The following is a 20,333-nucleotide window of genomic DNA, read 5'->3' as shown; positions in this document are numbered from 1 at the left end:
CCGCAGCCGCCGCGGGGACGTGCAGGCACTTTAGTCACTGAGAGGAATTTTTCACTTATCTCAAAGCAAGAGTTGTCATTTTCTAACTACCCCCCCCCAAACACCCCCCCCCCACCTTCATAAACCTTCCTGTATTGTAATGTATGCAAATATATTACTCTGGCATAAAGCGAGGCCCCGGGGGTGGCTTTCGGCATCCCCCCCCCCCGCCAGCCCCCAGCAGCGGAGGGGCTCGGGACGGAGGGGGCTCAGGGCAGGGACCCCAGCCCGGCGCTGACCCTCGAGGGGTGCGGGAGGGCGGCGGGGGCTCCTCTGCCCACCCCGGCGCTGGGTGCCCCGATGCCGCCCCGGGCCGGGGGTCTCTCCCCCCCCCCCCCGGGGTCCGCAGCCCACCCGGGGCGGACGGGAGAGCCGCTGAGCGCGGGACGGAGCGAGAGCTGCCGCGGGCACGGCCGTTACGGGCGGTGGGCGCAGAGCCCCCCGGCCATGGGGACCCCCCCCCCTGCTGCGCCCCACTCCCTCCCTCCGGCCCTGCCAAAGCGGGACCCCGCAGCCCTCCCCTCTCCGAGCAGACATGGCGGTGGGACCCATCCCTGCGCCAAGACCCCCTCGGGGACAACCCTTCCCTCCGTGCTCCGCCATGGCAGGGTCCCGCTCCCGGGGCACGAAGCCAGCGGAGACGCAGGGTCCCAAGCAGCCGCCCCGGCACCCACCCCCGGCACCCACGGACACGGGTGCTGCTCCCAGCACCTCCGGCAGCCCCCAGCCCGGCCGGGCAGCCCCGTCCCACCGCAGAAGGCCATCGGGCAGAGCTCTTCCTCGCCCGGGCATCTTCCTCACCCTCACGGAGCGAGAGCCCAAACGGGGACTCCGCGACCCAACCGCGGCAGCGACGGAGGCCGGGGCGCGGGGAAGCGATGGCGAGGGAGCTCCGTTGGCGTGGGCTCCTCGGGGAGCGTCCCCACCGCCCCGAGCGAAAGTTGGAGGAGGCAGAAGAACCGGGGAGAAGGGGAGGGGAAAAAAAAAGAATCATAAAGATAAAAAATCAACAAAAATGAAGCGGATTGAGGCCAAACCCGAATGGCGCGCGGCGGAGCGGGGGCGGGGTAACTGGAAGCCATGCGCGGCGAAGCCGGGGCGGCTGCTCTCTCTCGGGGTGGGGGGAGCGGTCGTCGTCTTGTTTTTGGTATTTTTTTTTTTCTCAGAGATGAGGAAATAAATTAAGTTTAAATAGCTCCTCCCGCCGCCGGTGTCGGGCGAGCTCCGAGCCGGGGGGGGATATGGGGAGCTGGGGGGTGGGCTTCCTCCTCCCATCCCCCCCCACCTCCCAGCCCTCTACTTCTTGGGCTTCTTGAAGATCTTTAGGGGGAACTTCTTCTTGCTCTGGCCGAGGTCAACCTCGTCGCCTGTCAAGCTGCTGTCCTCGTCCCCCGGGCTCTTCTTGGCAGCCAGCTGCGGGATGCGGGTGCTCTTGGCGCTGCCGGGCCGGCAGTCAGAGATGGGGGAGGGGGTCTCGGGGTCGGTGGAGCTGGGGCTGTGGGACCGGGAGGAATCCGAGTGGCTGTGCTTGCCGGCCGGCGGGTGGCTGATCTCCCCCAGGCTGGGGGATTTCTCCATGCCGTGGTTGACCACCATCACCTTCTTCATCACCACGGGGCTCTCGGGCAGCCGCTCGGGCGGAGGGACGGGGGCTTCGGCGTGGCGGCTGCCGCCGTTGGGGGTGGGCGCGGCGACGGCAGCGTGGCCGGGAGCAGCCTCCTCGGTGGAGCGGGCCAGCGGGTTGGGCCGGGGGGCCAGCAGCTTGGGGACGCGCTGGTGGTCGCTCAGGTGCGGGATGGAGGAGTCGGAGTCGCAGCGAGTCAAGTCCCTGGGGTGGAGAGGGTGGGGGGGGGAGGGGAGAGAGGTCGTTAGCGGCGCTGGACCCGCGGGATGCGCGCGCGGACGCGGGCGGTGGGGTGGGATGGGGTGGGACGGAACCTGATGAGATTCACCAAGGGCAAGTGCAGGGTCCTGCACCTGGGGAGGAACAACCCCAGGCACCAGGACAGGCTGGGGGGGACCTGCTGGAGAGCAGCTCTGCGGAGAGGGACCTGGGTGTCCTGGTGGATGACAGGGTGACCATAAGCCAGCAGTGTGCCCTGGCTGCCAAGAAAGCCAATGGGATCCTGGGGTGCATCAAGAAGAGTGTGGCCAGCAGGGCGAGGGAGGTTCTCCTTCCCCTCTACACTGCCCTGGGGAGGCCTCATCTGGAGTACTGTGTCCAGTGCTGGGCTCCCCAGTTCAAGAAGGATGAAGAGCTACTGGAAAGAGTCCAGCGGAGGGCTACGAGGATGGTGAGGGGACTGGAACATCTCCCTTACGAGGAGAGGCTGAGGGAACTGGGCTTGTTCAGCCTGGAGAAGAGAAGGCTGAGAGGGGACCTAATAAATGCCTCTAAATATCTGCAGGGTGGGGGTCAGGAGGATGGGGCCAGACTCTTCCCAGTGGTGCCCAGCGACAGGACAAGGGGCAACGGGCACAAACTGGAGCAGAGGAAGCTCCAGCTGAACCCGAGGAAGAACTTCTTCCCTCTGAGGGTGCCGGAGCCCTGGCCCAGGCTGCCCAGGGAAGCTGTGGAGTCTCCTTCTCTGGAGATATTCCAGCCCCGCCTGGACGTGGTGCTGTGCCCCCTGCTCTGGGTGACCCTGCTTGGGCAGGGGGTTGGACTGGGTGACCCACAGAGGTCCCTGCCCACCCCTACTATTCTGTGATTCTGTGACGGGCAGGGGAACCCCCTCCAGGCAGCCCCATCCTGCACACGGCTGGTGGGAGCAGGGCAGGCCCCAGCCCCACGGGGGTCCGAAGGCGCTGGCCACGGCTCCGGGGGCCGTCAGGGACCCTTCACCGGGCACAGCGGGGCCGGACGTCGCTGGGCTGCGCTCAGAGGGGGCAGATCCCCCCCTGCTCCCCAAAAAACGGCCCTGCCCGCCCCGTTCTGTCCCGTGGGAGCTGGGCCAGGAGCTCGGGGCACGGCACGGCTCGCCCCGGGCTCGTCCTCCTTCACCCGAGGGTTCCTCTACGCTTGCTCCATTGCACCCATCCGCGCCCACCCGCGTCCCCCCAGCTCCTCGGTCAGCTCTGCAAACCCCCAATCCCAGCGGGGGGGTGCAAGGTTGGGCTTTGCCCCCCCCCCAAGCCGTGCCCGAGCCCGCAGCCCCCCTGCTGCGCAGCGGTTTGGGCCCCCAGCCCGGTGCCTGCTCGCCCTCGCCAACGGCGTCGCGGCCAGCGCTGCGCCGGAGCTCCCGGGGCCGTGCTGGGAGTGGGAGCAGGAGGGGAGTTAGAGCGGACCCCCAGCCAGTTTGCTGATGGCACCAAACTGGGAGGAGTGGTGGGCACACCGGCAGGCTGTGCTGCCATCCAGCGTGACCTGGACAGGCTGGAGAGGTGGCCAGAGAGGAACCTGATGAGGTTCAACAGAGTCAAGGGCAGGGTCCTGCCCCTGGGGAGGAACAACCCCAGGCACCAGTACAGGCTGGGGCTGAGCTGCTGGAGAGCAGCTCTGCGGAGAGGGACTGGGAGTGCTGGGGGACGACAGGGTGACCATGAGCCAGCAGCGTGCCCTGGGTGCCAAGAAGGGCAAGGGGATCCTGGGGTGCATGAGGAGGAGTGTGGGCAGCAGGGCGAGGGAGGTTCTCCTCCCCCTCTGCTCTGCCCTGGGGAGGCCCCATCTGCAGTGCTGGGTCCAGTGCTGGGCTCCCCAGTTCAAGAGAGATGAGGAGCTACTGGAGAGAGTCCAGTGGAGGGCTGCGAGGATGAGGAGGGGACTGGAGCATCTCTGCTACGAGGAGAGGCTGAGGGAGCTGGGCTTGTTCAGCCTGAAGAAGAGAAGGCTGAGAGGGGACCTTCGAAATGCCTCTAAATATCTGCAGGGTGGGGGTCAGGAGGATGGGGCCAGACTCTTCCCAGTGGTGCCCAGCGACAGGACAAGGGGCAACGGGCACAAACTGGAGCAGAGGAAGCTCCAGCTGAACCCGAGGAAGAACTTCTTCCCTCTGAGGGTGCCGGAGCCCTGGCCCAGGCTGCCCAGAGGGGCTGTGGAGTCTCCTTCTCTGGAGATATTCCAGCCCCCCTGGACAAGGTCCTGTGCCCCCTGCTCTGGGTGACCCTGCTTGGGCAGGGGGCTGGGCTGGGGGACCCCAGAGGTCCCTGCCAACCCCACCATGCTGGGATTCTGTGGGAGAAACGGAGAGCCACTGCCTGCTCCTTCCACCCGGGACCGCGGGAGGGCTGCATCGCTGCCGTACCCCACCCCGACAGCCCCCCGCACCCATCGCTCGGCCCGGCAGGGTGGGCACAGCCGGGCGGGACGGGGCTGAGGGGCACCTGGGGGGTCTGCACCGGCGGGAGGGAAGAAGCCCAGCATGGGCACGGCGAGCGGGGAGCCAAGAGCGAAGCGGAGGAGAGGGGAAGGCTGTGGGGAGAGCTGGGGGTTCCTCGGCCCTGGCCCCCCCCCGGGGTCTCGGTGCCCGGCACAGACCCCCCCGCAGCCCCCGGACGGGGGTCCCAGTGCCCCGCTCAGCTCCCGCAGTGGCCTCGGGCTGCTGTGGGTAATGCAGAACTGAGACAGAACTGCACCCAGCAACGCGACTCCTCTCCTTCAGGACGTTCACAGGAGGGTTTGGGTGGGAAGGGACCTTACAGAGCATCCGGTTCCACCCCCCTGCCATGGGCAGGGACCCCTTCCACCAGCCCAGGGTGCTCAGAGCTCCATCCAACCTGGCCTTGAGCCCTGCCAGGGAGGGGGCAGCCACAGCTTCTCTGGGCAGCCTGGGCCAGGGTTTCACCATCCCATGGGGAAGAATTTTTTCCTAATCATGGAATGGTTTGGGTGGGAAGGGACCTTCCAAGGCCACCCAGTCCAACCTCCTGCCGTGAGCAGGGACATCTCCAACTGAGTCAGGGGACTCAGAGCCCCGTCCAGCCTGGCCTGGGATGTTCCCAGGGATGGGGCATCTCCCACCTCTCTGGGCAACCTGGGCTGGGGTTTCACCACCCTCAGCGTGAAGAATTTCTTCCTTAGATCCAGTTTAAATCTCCCTCTTTCAGTCTGAAGCCATCACCCCTTGTCCTATCACCCCATGCCCTTGTCCCAGCCCCTCTCCAGCTCTCTTGTAGGCCCCCATGAAGTTTTGGAAGACCTCTCTCAGGTCTCCCCGCAGCCTTCTCCTCCCCAGGCTGAGCAGCCCCAGCTCTCCCAGCCTCTCCTCCCAGCAGAGGGGCTCCAGCCCTCGCATCATGGCTGGGGCCTTCTCTGGTCCCGCTCCCACAGCTCCAGCTCTGTCCTGTGCTGAGGGCTCCAGAGCTGGACGCAGGACTCCCGGGGGCTCTCAGCAGAGCGGGGCCAAGGGGCAGAATCCCCTCCCTCACCCTGTGCCCACGCTGCTGGGGATGCAGGACAGGAGATGGGTGGCCTTCAGGGCTGCCAGCGCACACTGCTGGGTCATGTTGAGCTTCTCATCAACCATCACCCCCAAGTCCTTCTCCTCAGCGCTGCTCTCCATCCACTCTCCACCCTGTCCTTGGGATTGCCCTGACCTTGCCCATGGCCTCAGGAGTCTCCTGCTCTTCCCGACCGTTCCTCGTCCCCATCAGGGCTGCGAAGGGGGAGCTCCTGCTGAGGCACTCGCCGTGTCACCTCTCTCAAGAAGCGGCGGCAGAAGCCATCGCGCAAGGGGAGGCAGTGGCCGGCGGGTCCTCGTGGCCGGCGCTCGGTCCCGGCTCTTGAAATCATCTCAATTATTTCACCGAGGTGACTCAGAAACACCTGGTCGGCGAGGAAGGTTTCTCCCTGCCGAGGCCAGCAAACGCCCACCAGCTCGGCGGCCACCCGGCCAGCTCCCTCCTTCTGGGGTGCATCAAGAAGAGTGTGGCCAGCAGGACGAGGGAGGTTCTCCTGCCCCTCTGCTCTGCCCTGGGGAGGCCCCATCTGGAGTACTGTGTCCAGTTCTGGGCTCCCCAGTTCAAGAGAGATGAGGAGCTACTGGGGAGAGTCCAGCGCAGGGCTGCGAGGATGAGGAGGGGACTGGAGCATCTCTGCTACGAGGAGAGGCTGAGGGAGCTGGGCTTGTTCAGCCTGGAGAAGAGAAGGCTGAGAGGGGACCTTATAAATGCCTACAAATATCTGAAGGGTGGGGGTCAGGAGGACGGGGCCAGACTCTTTCCAGTGGTGCCCAGCGACAGGACAAGGGGCAACGGGCACAAACTGGAGCAGAGGAAGCTCCAGCTGAACCCGAGGAAGAACTTCTTCCCTCTGAGGGTGACGGAGCCCTGGCCCAGGCTGCCCAGGGAGGCTGTGGAGTCTCCTTCTCTGGAGATATTCCAGCCCCCCTGGCCGCGGTGCTGTGCCCCCTGCTCTGGGTGACCCTGCTTGGGCAGGGGGTTGGGCTGGGGGACCCACAGAGGTCCCTGCCAACCCCTCACATTCTGTGATTCTCTGATTCTCTCTCAAGGTCCTGCACAGCTCCTGTGTCTGAAGACACAAAGCAATCCCACGGCCACGGCAGCGTGCGGAGGAAATGACGGCGGCAGACGGAGAAACGGCCCCCGGCCGCGGGAGGCTGACACCGCGCTGGGTGCCCTGTTCGGTCCAGCCGGGCTGGGACCGCGGCTTTTTCCCTCTGGGCTCGCCGTGCAGAGGGGGGTGAAGGAGCTGGCAGGGGGAAAGCAACCCAGTGGTGCTCAGCTGACCCGTTTTATTCTGGATTTGTCCAGCTGTAACTCAGGAATCACACAGAATCCCAGCATGGGGGGGTGGGCAGGGACCTCTGTGGGTCCCCCAGCCCAGCCCCCTGCCCAGGCAGGGTCACCCAGAGCAGGGGGCACAGGACCTTGTCCAGGCGGGGCTGGAATATCTCCAGAGAAGGAGACTCCACAGCCTCCCTGGGCAGCCTGGGCCAGGGCTCTGTCACCCTCAGAGGGAAGAAGTTCTTCCTCATGTTCAGACAGAACTTCCTCTGCTCCAGTTTGTGCCCATTGCCCCTTGTCCTGTCGCTGGGCACCACTGGGAAGAGTCTGGCCCCGTCCTCCTGACCCCCACCCTGCAGATATTTAGAGGCATTTCGAAGGTCCCCTCTCAGCCTTCTCTTCTCCAGGCTGAACAAGCCCAGCTCCCTCAGCCTCTCCTCGTAGCAGAGATGCTCCAGTCCCCTCCTCATCCTCGCAGCCCTGCGCTGGACTCTCTCCAGTAGCTCCTCATCTTTCTTGCACTGGGGAGCCCAGCACTGGACCCAGCACTGCAGATGGGGCTTCCCCAGGGCAGAGCAGAGGGGCAGGAGAACCTCCCTGGCCCTGCTGCCCACACTCCTCCTCAGGCACCCCAGGATCCCACCGGCCTTCTTGGCAGCCAGGGCACGCTGCTGGCTCATGGTCATACACCCTGCTAACTTCACGAGGCTTCTGCTCCTGGGTCCATCTGGTGCGTTCACCGCTTGCTCTTCGACCCAGGGAGCCCGAAGCCGACAGCGTTCCCCTGCGTGAAGGCAGGACGCGCGCGTGGCTGCTGTTCCGCCCGCTCTCCCCCGCGCTCCCCACCGCGGAGCTCCAAGAATCCGAACCCACCACGGGGAACGAGGGAGGGCCAGAAAATGGGTGACTTTGCAAAGAAAAGAAGCTGAGAGCAAAGCACGGGGTAAAGAAAGCCTGGCAGCGGTGGAAGGAGAGGACCAGAGGATGATACAGAATAAATATCTACTCTTCCTCAGCTCTGCAGCCAACTGAGGGGCCTCTCCGGTGGGCTCCTGCTCTCTGCCCAACCCAGGGTTCTCCTCACCGGGTGATGGATGCTCTCCTCACCAGGTGATGGACGCTCTCCTCACCAGGTGATGGACGCTCTCCTCACCAGGTGATGGATGCTCTCCTCACCTGGTGATGGACGCTCTCCTCACCTGGTGATGGATGCTCTCCTCACCGGGTGATGGATGCTCTCCTCACCGGGTGACGGACGCTCTCCTCACCAGGTGATGGACGCTCTCCTCACCAGGTGATGGACGCTCTCCTCACCGGGTGATGGATGCTCTCCTCACCGGGTGATGGACGCTCTCCTCACCAGGTGATGGACGCTCTCCTCACCAGGTGATGGACGCTCTCCTCACCGGGTGACGGACGCTCTCCTCACCAGGTGACGGACGCTCTCCTCACCAGGTGATGGACGCTCTCCTCACCGGGTGATGGATGCTCTCCTCACCGGGTGATGGACGCTCTCCTCACCAGGTGATGGACGCTCTCCTCACCAGGTGATGGATGCTCTCCTCACCGGGTGACGGATGCTCTCCTCACCGGGTGATGGACGCTCTCCTCACCGGGTGATGGACGCTCTCCTCACCTGGTGATGGATGCTCTCCTCACCGGGTGATGGATGCTCTCCTCACCGGGTGATGGACGCTCTCCTCACCGGGTGATGGACGCTCTCCTCACCGGGTGATGGACGCTCTCCTCACCAGGTGATGGACGCTCTCCTCACCAGGTGATGGATGCTCTCCTCACCGGGTGATGGATGCTCTCCTCACCGGGTGACGGACGCTCTCCTCACCAGGTGATGGACGCTCTCCTCACCAGGTGATGGACGCTCTCCTCACCGGGTGACGGACGCTCTCCTCACCAGGTGATGGATGCTCTCCTCACCGGGTGACGGATGCTCTCCTCACCGGGTGATGGACGCTCTCCTCACCGGGTGATGGACGCTCTCCTCACCAGGTGATGGACGCTCTCCTCACCAGGTGATGGATGCTCTCCTCACCGGGTGATGGATGCTCTCCTCACCTGGTGATGGATGCTCTCCTCACTGGGTGATGGATGCTCTCCTCACCGGGTGACGGACGCTCTCCTCACCAGGTGATGGATGCTCTCCTCACCGGGTGATGGATGCTCTCCTCACCGGGTGACGGACGCTCTCCTCACCAGGTGATGGACGCTCTCCTCACCAGGTGATGGACGCTCTCCTCACCGGGTGACGGACGCTCTCCTCACCAGGTGATGGATGCTCTCCTCACCGGGTGACGGATGCTCTCCTCACCGGGTGATGGACGCTCTCCTCACCGGGTGATGGACGCTCTCCTCACCAGGTGATGGACGCTCTCCTCACCAGGTGATGGATGCTCTCCTCACCGGGTGATGGATGCTCTCCTCACCTGGTGATGGATGCTCTCCTCACTGGGTGATGGATGCTCTCCTCACCGGGTGACGGACGCTCTCCTCACCAGGTGATGGACGCTCTCCTCACCGGGTGATGGATGCTCTCCTCACCGGGTGACGGACGCTCTCCTCACCAGGTGATGGACGCTCTCCTCACCAGGTGATGGACGCTCTCCTCACCGGGTGACGGACGCTCTCCTCACCAGGTGATGGATGCTCTCCTCACCGGGTGACGGATGCTCTCCTCACCGGGTGATGGACGCTCTCCTCACCGGGTGATGGACGCTCTCCTCACCAGGTGATGGACGCTCTCCTCACCAGGTGATGGATGCTCTCCTCACCGGGTGATGGATGCTCTCCTCACCTGGTGATGGATGCTCTCCTCACCGGGTGATGGATGCTCTCCTCACCTGGTGATGGATGCTCTCCTCACCTGGTGATGGATGCTTTCCTCACCGGGTGACGGACGCTCTCCTCACCCGGTGATGGATGCTCTCCTCCTGCTTCAGCTGCCCTCCCTCCCCATCAGACCCAGCGTTGGGACGCGGTCCTACGCTCCCATCTCCACCGGGTTCCTCGTAGGGGACCGCTCGCAGCAGGCACCGGCGGCAGAAGCCCCCGCGCGCGCAGCACCCTCCAGCCCCTCTCCCCAGGGGATGCCCCTCCCTTAACACCCCGGAGCGGACATCAGCGGGCGACAGCGGAACAGCTCTGACCTGGTTTGCGCCGGACCCTCTGAAGCCAATTGCAAGAGAGAAGCAGAGAGTGAGGAGGTCGGGCAGGCGACTCGCCGGCCACGCGCTGGCCTGGCCTGGAGAGAAGGTCCCCACCAGGTCAACCCCCCCAGCAGACTCTCGCACGGAGAGCAGCCACCCCCGAGCCTTTCTCCGGGGGAACGGCTTCTCCAAGATGACCTCTCCCACGAGGTCTCACCACCATTGGCATCTGCTGGACTGGATGACCCCCAGAGGTCCCTTCCAACCCCTACCACTCTGGACATGAGGGGCTGCAGCGACCCGGCAGCCCCCAGCCCCCGAGGCCGCTCTCCCCTCCCACCAAGGGCGCCTGGGGTGCTCTGGGTTCCGTTTTCATCCTCGGCCACCACTCCCTGGAAGGGCTTGCTCAGCCTCAGCGTCCCCATCGGGGACTGTGGAGCTTGAGGGACGCGTCCCAAGGCCTCCAGGGCCGGTTGTGTGAAAGAGAAGGAGCGATGCGTCGCCTCGTGCCGTGGCACATCTTCATGACACGGCTCTTGGGGACGTGTCCGAGCAGGACCCGCCAGTGACGCGGGTGACAAGAAACTAAAAGCACCAAAACGCCGACGCATCCGGGCGGCCGGTTCCTCGCGCCCGTTTTCTGCAAGGGACAGAGAATGGATGAGCATGGATTTGGATTTCGGAGTCGCCCGCTCTTCCGCAGCCGGAGCAAATCTCAGGTGAGGAGTTCTCGCTCCATCGCCAAGCCGACCGCCCTGCGTCCATGGATGGTCCTTGCTATGGGAACAGGGAGAAAACAGTCCCAGCTTCCACCAAATGGTGACCAGTTCGGCTCTGGGAAGCCACCAGCTGCCGTGGGGAACAAGGAGCCGACCCCAGTCCTTCTCTCCTGACGACCTCTCAGCACCATCGCCTCTCCTAATGAGCATCCCGAAGTCACAGCCCCTTCCCCTGCCACGCTCAGGGGTTCTGCAGGGTCGAGACCTTAACCTGGCCAGCAATTAAGAGTATCACAGGCCTCAGCTGGAAAAACAGAAAAATCCCAGAATCACGGAATGGTGGGGTTGGCAGGGACCTCTGGGGTCCCCCAGCCCAACCCCCTGCCCAAGCAGGGTCACCCAGAGCAGGGGGCACAGCACCGCGGCCAGGCGGGGCTGGAATATCTCCAGAGAAGGAGACTCCACAGCCTCCCTGGGCAGCCTGGGCCAGGGCTCCGGCACCCTCAGAGGGAAGAAGTTCTTCCTCGGGTTCAGCTGGAACTTCCCAGGCTTCAGTTTGTGCCCGTTGCCCCTTGTCCTGTCGCTGGGCACCACTGGAAAGAGTCTGGCCCCGTCCTCCTGACCCCCACCCTGCAGATATTTAGAGGCATTTCGAAGGTCCCCTCGCAGCCTTCTCTTCTCCAGGCTGAACAAGCCCAGCTCCCTCAGCCTCTCCTCGCAGCAGAGATGCTCCAGTCCCCTCCTCATCCTCACAGGCCTCCGCTGGACTCTCTCCAGTAGCTCCTCATCTCTCTTGAACTGGGGAGCCCAGCACTGGACACAGCACTGCAGATGGGGCCTCCCCAGGGCAGAGCAGAGGGGCAGGAGAACCTCCCTCGCCCTGCTGCCCACACTCCTCCTCATGCACCCCAGGATCCCCTTGCCCTTCTTGGCACCCAGGGCACGCTGCTGGCTCATGGTCACCCTGTCGTCCACCAGGACACCCAGGTCCCTCTCCGCAGAGCTGCTCTCCAGCAGCTCAGCCCCAGCCTTTACTGGTGCCTGGGGTTGTTCCTCCCCAGGTGCAGGACCCTGCCCTTGCCCTGGTTGAACCTCATCAGGTTCCTCTCTGCCCAACTCTCCAGCCTGTCCAGGTCACGCTGGATGGCAGCACAGCCTGCTGGTGTGCCCACCACTCCTCCCAGTTTGGTGCCATCAGCAAACTCCTGTTTACAGAGCAAAATCCAGTTTCTAGAGCGATTTCTGAAACAGTCCATCAGCCTTCGAGCTCCCAGGACGAGCCCTCCCTTCTCCAGAGACGGGAAGGTCGATGGCAAACGGGGCCCACGCGCTCTTCCTCGCCGCGTTCCCAGCCTTCATCAGCCAAACCGGGATGGCTGCAACCGAACTCGAATCGGCAGCCACCAATCTGAAATTTTAATTCCGCTGCTTCTCGCCACCCGAAACCAAACGCCGCAAAGTCCTCCAAGACGCCGCTCTTGGTTAGCAAGCCCTGCTCCGAGCGCGGTGGGACGGCCAAGGTGGAGACCGGGGTCCGGAGAGACCCCGCGCCTGCGGGCAGCGGTTCCCGCAGGTGAAGGGACACGGGGACCACGCGTCGGGAGGAAGAGGAGGTGCCTTGGAACGCCGTCCTGCCCGGATAAGTAAACGTGGGTGGACGTTGCCCAGTCAGCTCCTCACAGGAGAGACCTCCAGCCACCCCCAGAGGTCACAGAATATCACAGAATCACAGAATAGTAGGGGTTGGCAGGGACCTCTGTGGGTCCCCCAGCCCAGCCCCCTGCCCAAGCAGGGTCACCCAGAGCAGGGGGCACAGGACCTTGTCCAGGCGGGGCTGGAATATCTCCAGAGAAGGAGACTCCACAGCCTCCCTGGGCAGCCTGGGCCAGGGCTCTGGCACCCTCAGAGGGAACAAGTTCTTCCTCGGGTTCAGCTGGAGCTTCCTCTGCTTCAGTTTGTGCCCGTTGCCCCTTGTCCTGTCGCTGGGCACCACTGGGAAGAGTCTGGCCCCATCCTCCTGACCCCCACCCTGCAGATATTTAGAGGCATTTCGAAGGTCCCCTCGCAGCCTTCTCTTCTCCAGGCTGAACAAGCCCAGCTCCCTCAGCCTCTCCTCGTAGCAGAGATGCTCCAGACCCCTCCTCATCCTCGCAGCCCTGCGCTGGACTCTCTCCAGTAGCTCCTCATCTCTCTTGAACTGGGGAGCCCAGAACTGGACACAGGACTCCAGATGAGGCCTCACCAGGGCAGAGCAGAGGGGAAGGAGAACCTCCCTCGTCCTGCTGGCCAAGGTCTTCTCCCCAGCGCTGAGGGGACAGGGACTATTTTTACTATTTTTACTATTTTTACTATTATTTTTACTTTCACCAAGGAGAGTGCGGAACGGAGAGGAAACGACCTGGCCGCGGTCGCAGGCAGCCCCCCGGCGGGGCAGGAGGACGGGGCTCCCTGGTGACCCCTCACAGCCCTTCCACCATCGCTTCGGCGCCGACACCTCCGCACCGAGGGCCCGCAACACCCCCGAACCCGCGCCCACGCAAACCCCCCGGCGCCCATCGCCCCCTCGGCCCCGGGCTCAAACCAGGCGTCGGAGCGGACACCGGCTCCGGAGCTGGGGGCATCCGTGGCCGTGGTGGGGCGAGGACCTCCAACGGCTGCACCCATGGATCTGGTCTGCAGCAAAGCCACCCGGGGTTGCCCACGGGGCCCGATCCTCTGCTTGGGCTACAGAACCTCCCCGAGCTCAGCGCAGGGCCCCTCGCAGCACCCAGTCAGATGAGACGGGGTTCCTGCTCCTCTGCGCCACCCGGTTCTTTGCTTGATGCCAGCATGGTGGATCGGGAGAGGGCAGGGACTCCGGGATGCGGGTGGTCACCAGTCCCTCGGATCCTACCAGAGGGCTCCACAAGGCCACCGCTCGCTGGCTGTTAGTAGGAAAGGGACTGAGCTCAGGCCACCGATCCGGCCATCAGTGCCCTCCTCTCCCTCAGTCAGATGTTCTTCGGCCAGAGCACACCCTCACGCCCCGTCCCGGGCCGGAGCAGAGGCAGAGCCGCTCTGGAACCCAACATTTCCAAACACTGCTTCTTGGCCACCTCTCAAACCAGCAGGAACCTCCCCCCCCGGGCAGCCCCAGCCGCTGTCCCACCGCATCCACCCCTCGTGCTGCCTTCGCCATGCGCTGGTGAAGACCCCAAGGAAGCCAAGGCTTCAGACAAGGTCAGTGTTCGTCTGATCAGCTGGGCTACCTTTGCTCCCACAGCTGTGATGCCCAAGTGAAAGACTGACTTCTTCAGCAGCAACCAAGCATCCAGGAGTTCTCATTAGCTTGGCTGCAATTAGCGAGCGGCACCCCCTGAGCTTGCAGATACGGGGATGGACCATGCAGCACTCTCTAGAGTGTCTGCTGGCATGGGAGAAGGGGTGAAGAACCAAACATGGGGATAAATCCTAAAGGAAAGGGCGCAAGGAATCGAGGAGAAAGAGCACCCGGGCAAGCGTCAGCCCTGAGACGCAGCAGGCGAGAGGGAGCTAGAAAAGAAACGGCAAAATATACCCAAAGCTCTCAGTGCGACCGCGAACTCCGGAGGTGACATCAGGAGGGGGCAGATCGGGGATGGAGTCCATCTGAAGGAAATAAGAGGAGGTGGCGTGATGGTAACAGACAGGGTGGACATGGCAAGCAGGAGCAGGTGCGGTGGCGGAGGATGAGGAGGAAGAGGTGGAGGCAGCGGCGGAGGACAGGCTGGTGCCGGGAAGGTCGGAACTGAAAGACCGTCCGGAGGAGAGGCTGTGCATTCGGCGGAGAGAGACTCTGCCCGCCCGGGAATGGGCGGCTCGCCCCGACTCATGCTGGCCTTGCGCACAACGCTCTACCAACCTCTGAGATCCAGGGGCGAGCTGGGGGTCCACCAGGCGCTGGCGAACGGCGCTGGCCAAGGCAGGAGCTGCAACGAGAGGAAGGGGGAGAACGTTGAAGGTGGTCGGGATGGGACGGGACGGCTCGCTGGTGAGGGAGCCCCGCGGTGAAGCTGCACCCACGGCCACGGCTACGGCCCGCAGCACCGTGCCCGCTGCCACCGGGACGCGGGCTCGGGCCGTTGCGGCCGCCCCACCGCGCGCCGTAAGCTGCGCTGGCTGAGGGCAGAAGAAGCGAGAAGCTGGTACTGCTGCTCGGCACGCGAGATGAACGCCCAGCCCACGGGAAGCTACGCGTGATGTTCCTCACCCAGGCGCTTCCTGAACACCTCATCTGCTCCTCTTGGCTGAAGCAGGTCCTGTGCCCCCTGCTCTGGGTGACCCTGCTTGGGCGGGGGGGTTGGGCTGGGGGATCCCCAGGGGTCCCTGCCCACCCCACCGTGCTGGGATTCTGTGAAACGGGCTGCGTGATTCATCCCACCCAGCTCCACATCAGAGCGGCCACCCCGGGCTCCCCTTCCAGCAGGCGTCGGTGCCCGCGGGGCGCGACTCGTCTCACCCCAACACAGACATCCGAGTCGTGCGGCCGCTGCACCCCTCCCTCGGCAGCACCGCTGCCCTGCGCAGCCCGGACACGGAGCCTCGGGCTGCGAGGATGAGGAGGGCACTGGAGCATCTCCCCTACGAGGAGAGGCTGAGGGAGCTGGGCTTGTTCAGCCTGGAGAAGAGAAGGCCAAGAGGGGACCTTCAAAATGCCTCTACATATCTCTAAATATATGGAGTCTCCTTCTCTGGAGATATTCAAGACCTGCCTGGACAAGGTCCTGTGCCCCCTGCTCTGGGTGACCCTGCTTGGGCAGGGGGTTGGGCTGGGTGACCCACAGAGGTCCCTGCCAACCCCTACTATTCTGTGATTCTGTGATCTGCAGGGTGGGGGTCAGGAGGACGGGGCCAGACTCTTTCCAGTGGTGCCCAGCGACAGGACAAGGGGCAATGGCACAAACTGGAGCAGAGGAAGCTCCAGCTGAACCCGAGGAAGAACTTCTTCCCTCTGAGGGTGACGGAGCCCTGGCCCAGGCTGCCCAGGGAGGCTGTGGAGTCTCCTTCTCTGGAGATATTCCAGCCCCCCCTGGACAAGGTCCTGTGCCCCCTGCTCTGGGTGACCCTGCTTGGGCAGGGGGTTGGGCTGGGTGACCCAGAGGTCCCTTCCAACCCCACCATGCTGGGATTCATCAGTCCACACTGAAATTACAGCTCTGGTCCAGAAGTGGTATCATCAGCTCCCGGTCGGTCTGGTGATGACCTTACTACTCCAAGGGAAGCTCAATTTGAAAAATACTCTTTCTCCTAATTGCAAATTCCTCTTGGTTCCGAGAAAGGAGTTGCCCTTCCTCCTCCAGCGCCCTGCCACCAGCTAACCAACACCTAAAGGTCACCAGGATCCTTCTGAGCCAGCTCCCTCAGCACCCATCCCGCACCCCGACACGCGGAGCCGGACCCGGGGTTGCTCCAGGGGCGCAGGGAGGCACCTTCCCTGGCACGGCCACCCCCGCGCGCTCGCTCCGGGCGGGCTGAGCTCCTTCTTTCACGGGGAGATGAGGTGTTCAGGGTCGCTCAGGATTTCTTACAGGCATGGGAAATTAATGTAAAAATGGGTTAAAAAGGCGAGCAGAGAGGAAAGGTAAGAAACGGCGTGGGAGGAGAGCCCCTCGGGGAATGGAAGAACCAGCAGATCGCTGCTGGAAAAACCCAGCTCGGAAACGGGGATCGCCCGCAGCCCACCCATGGCTTGGGTACAGAATCACAGAATCCCAGGATGTTCAGGGTTGGCAGGGCCCTCTGTGGGTCCCCCAGCCCAGCCCCCTGCCCCAGCAGGGTCACCCAGAGCCGGCTGCACAGCACCGCGTCCAGGCGGGGCTGGAATATCTCCAGAGAAGGAGACTCCACAGCCTCCCTGGGCAGCCTGGGCCAGGGCTCCGGCACCCTCAGAGGGAAGAAGTTCTTCCTCGGGTTCAGCTGGAGCTTCCTCTGCTCCAGTTTGTGCCCATTGCCCCTTGTCCTGTCGCTGGGCACCACTGGAAAGAGTCTGGCCCCGTCCTCCTGACCCCCCCCCTGCAGATATTTAGAGGCATTTCGAAGGTCCCCTCGCAGCCTTCTCTTCTCCAGGCTGAACAAGCCCAGCTCCCTCAGCCTCTCCTCGTAGCAGAGATGCTCCAGTCCCCTCCTCATCCTCGCAGCCCTGCGCTGGGCTCTCTCCAGCAGCTCCTCATCTCTCTCGAACTGGGGAGCCCAGCACTGGACCCAGCACTGCAGTTCTCAATCTCCACCTCAGGGACAAAACCAAGCGAACAAAACCCTCCAGATACCCTAACTGGATTTTTTAAAAAAGCAAAACCCAAAAGCGTGTGAGAACGACAGCGAATTGTGATTCTTCTTCATCCCCCCGGACTCTTCCCACGGGTTAGTAAAGATGGTGACGGCTCAGCGGAGAGAGGTACAGTCATTAGTTTTCCGTGCCAGAAAGTTGGAAAATTCGTGGATGGATTTTAGTCCAGAAAAAGGGCAGAGGGTAGAACAAAAAACAAAAATGTAATGGAAGAGAACCAAACCAGGGTATTTCCAGAGGGACTGATCCTCCGAGGACAGAGACGAGCGGTCACTGAACCTGCGCCCAAAGAGCCAGGCTGCGTCTGGGATGGGCCGGCCGGGTGCGAACGGGAGAGAGAAAAATGTGATTTACTGGGAGAGAAAAACGTGATTTACTGGGAGAGAAAAACGTGATTTACTGGGAGAACCACCACGGGCAGCCAGCAGCGTCCCCAGCACGCCGGGGAGGAAACACTCTGAGCTCCTCTCCTTGAGCAGTTCCCGTACACAAAGATAAAACCCTCTAGGAAAGGGGGGTTTTTATCTTCTTGGGAGCTGGGGTGCCCACACCCGCTCCTCGCAGCTACCACCCGCGGGCAGCCGGCCGGCGCCGAGTCCCCGCTGCGAGAAACCTCCCTTGTGGCATCTCCAGCAGGGCAGAACGCAGCTGAGGGTGAGGTCTTGGATGAAGGCTGGTGCCTCGTCCACCTCGCGTGCCCGGAGTGCGCCGCGGGCGCTACCCGGCCAGACATCGCCCTCCCGCCGACACCGCGCCGGCATCTTGGCACCCGGGTGGTTGGGTTGGAGCTGTCTCACCTGGCTTCTGGGGGACCCACAGCCACAGAGCCTGGCAGGACACCGGAGGCTTTGGACTTCCCCCACGCAGACCCAACCCCACGAAGGGCCAGTGCCAGCCCCCGCGCGTGCGACGACGCGGACGCCCCATCCGTCCCGCCTCGGCATCCCGCGGGCGACCCAAACCCCCCGGGGCTCTGCCTCCCATCCCCCACCGCCCGGTGCCCAACCTCAACCCTCGCCTCCAGACCTCAAAGCACCTGACCAGAGCCCAAAACCACGAGGGATGGTGATGGCACATGTGGGCATCTCCTGCAGCGCACACCACCGACCCCGAGGACCTGCTGCCCACCTCCCACCTCAGCAGAACAGACTTTTGGTGAAGTTCTCCCTAGGAATTGACCCGAACCAGACATAACCGAGAAGGCAACGCTGTCGGCACGGGCTCCTCTCGCCCAGCCGGCGCTCGGAAAGCCGCGCTCCGGCCACGGGCTGCTCCCCGTGCCTCCCGGGTGGCTCTCGGCGAGCGGCTGGAACCGCTCTGCCGTTCTCCCACTCCCCGCTGCAAGGGCTGGAGACGGGGAACAGCGTTTGGAGAACGCGTTTCTGAGAGCAGCAGGGCCGAATCTGGGGCAGGCTGACGTGGGAACAGCGGTCAGGACCGACTCGCAATGCTTTCGCGGAGGAGGAGGCGGCCTTCACGTCATCCAAGAGCTCAGCAATGAGGGAGCAACGGCACAGGGCGGCCCAAGCTCAGCCCCTTCCTCTGTGAGCCCTGGGCTGATGCGAGCAGCATCACCCACCCCAGCAGCATCACCCACCCCAGCATCATCACCCACCCGAGCAGCATCACCCACCCCAGCAGCATCACCCACCTGAGTATCATCACCCACCCGAGCAGCATCACCCACCTGAGCATCATCACCCACCCGAGCAGCATCACCCACCTGAGCATCATCACCCACCTGAGCAGCATCACCCACCTGAGTATCATCACCCACACCAGCAGCATCACCCACCTGAGCATCATCACCCACCTGAGCAGCATCACCCACCTGAGCAGCATCACCCACCCCAGCAGCATCACCCACCTGAGCAGCATCACCCATCTGAGCAGCATCACCCACCCCAGCATCATCACCCACCCGAGCAGCATCACCCACCCAAGCTGCATCACCCACCTGAGCAGCATCACCCACCAGAGCAGCATCACCCACCTGAGCAGCATCACCCACCCCAGCAGCATCACTCACCCGAGCAGCATCACCCACACCAGCAGCATCACCCACCTGAGCATCATTACCCACCTGAGCAGCATCACCCACCTGAGCAGCATCACCCACCCCAGCAGCATCACCCACCAGAGCATCATCACCCACCTGAGCAGCATCACCCACCCGAGCAGCATCACCCACCCCAGCAGCATCACCCACCTGAGCAGCATCACCCACCTGAGTATCATCACCCACCCGAGCAGCATCACCCACACCAGCAGCATCACCCACCTGAGCATCATCACCCACCTGAGCAGCATCACCCACCTGAGCATCATCATCCACCCCAGCAGCATCACTCACCCGAGCAGCATCATCCACCCCAGCAGCATCACTCACCCGAGCAGCATCACCCACCTGAGCTGCATCACCCACCAGAGCATCATCACTCACCCGAGCAGCATCACCCACCTGAGCATCATTACCCACCAGAGCATCATCACTCACCCGAGCAGCATCACCCACCTGAGCATCATCACCCACCCCATCATCATCACCCACCCTCCCTCGCCCGCAGCCCCGCTCCTCCCCGCACACCAACAAGCCACCAGTGAAGAGGGCGTGGACGGCCGCCCCGGTGACCGCGACACGCACGGACAGGAGACAGGGCACTGGGGTGCTGGGATTTGCCCCCCGAGATGTCCGCAGGAGCTCCCAGCCAGGCAGCACCGCCACGGCCCAGCGCTCCTCCCCAGGCAGAACGGCGAGCGGGCCGAGCCCGACGCTGCGCGCGCGGAGCCGGTGTCTGCGGGTCCTTCTGTGCCCCAAAGCAGGGCTCTGGCCAGGGGGACAGGGGGACAACGCACTTCATCGTCCTTTCTCATTGTCCATATCTCTTTTGGGATATGGTTGAGCAGGCAAGGTGGGGTTGGGTGGATGGTTGGACCTGATGATCTTAGAGGTTCTTTTCCAACCCATGATTCTATGATTCAATGATTCCATGATTCAATGATTCTATGATTCAATGAGTCAATGATTCTATGATTCAATGAGTCAATGATTCTATGATTCTATGATTCTATGATTCAATGATTCAATGATTCTATGATTCAATGATTCTATGATTCTATGATTCAATGATTCAATGAGTCAATGAGTCAATGAGTCAATGATTCTATGATTCAATGATTCTATGATTCTATGATTCAACGATTCTATGATTCAACGATACTATGATTCAACGATTCTATGATTCTATGATTCAACGATTCTATGATTCAACGATTCTATGATTCAACGATTCAATGATTCAATGATTCTATGATTCTATGATTCAATGATTCAATGATTCTATGATTCAATGATTCTATGATTCAATGATTCCATGATTCTACGATTCTACGATTCCATGATTCAATGATTCAGTGATTCTATGA

At 62.9% G+C, this 20,333-nt stretch overlaps 1 protein-coding gene across 7 annotated transcripts in view; it reads right to left on the bottom strand.

The window, feature by feature from the left end:
* Positions 1–102: 102 nt before the first annotated feature.
* Positions 103–20,333, bottom strand: part of STIM1 (stromal interaction molecule 1) — an 89,793-nt gene continuing 69,562 nt past the window's right edge. For 2 of the 7 annotated variants that reach the window (XM_075414278.1, XM_075414288.1), the window contains 3 exons: positions 17,131–17,211; positions 14,160–14,550; positions 103–1,867 (listed from right to left, as the gene is read on the bottom strand). In XM_075414278.1, coding sequence (XP_075270393.1) covers positions 1,336–1,867; positions 14,160–14,550; positions 17,131–17,211 — 1,004 coding nt within the window. In that variant the 3' untranslated portion in view covers positions 103–1,335. The remainder of the gene's footprint in view (positions 1,868–14,159; positions 14,551–17,130; positions 17,212–20,333) is intronic. The other 5 variants (XM_075414318.1, XM_075414303.1, XM_075414327.1 and 2 more) reach the window with 5 other exon arrangements.

The sequence above is a fragment of the Opisthocomus hoazin genome, chromosome 1 (genome assembly GCF_030867145.1).
Source record: "Opisthocomus hoazin isolate bOpiHoa1 chromosome 1, bOpiHoa1.hap1, whole genome shotgun sequence".
NCBI lineage: Eukaryota > Metazoa > Chordata > Aves > Opisthocomiformes > Opisthocomidae > Opisthocomus > Opisthocomus hoazin.
This window is presented reverse-complemented; position numbering and strand designations above follow the sequence as displayed.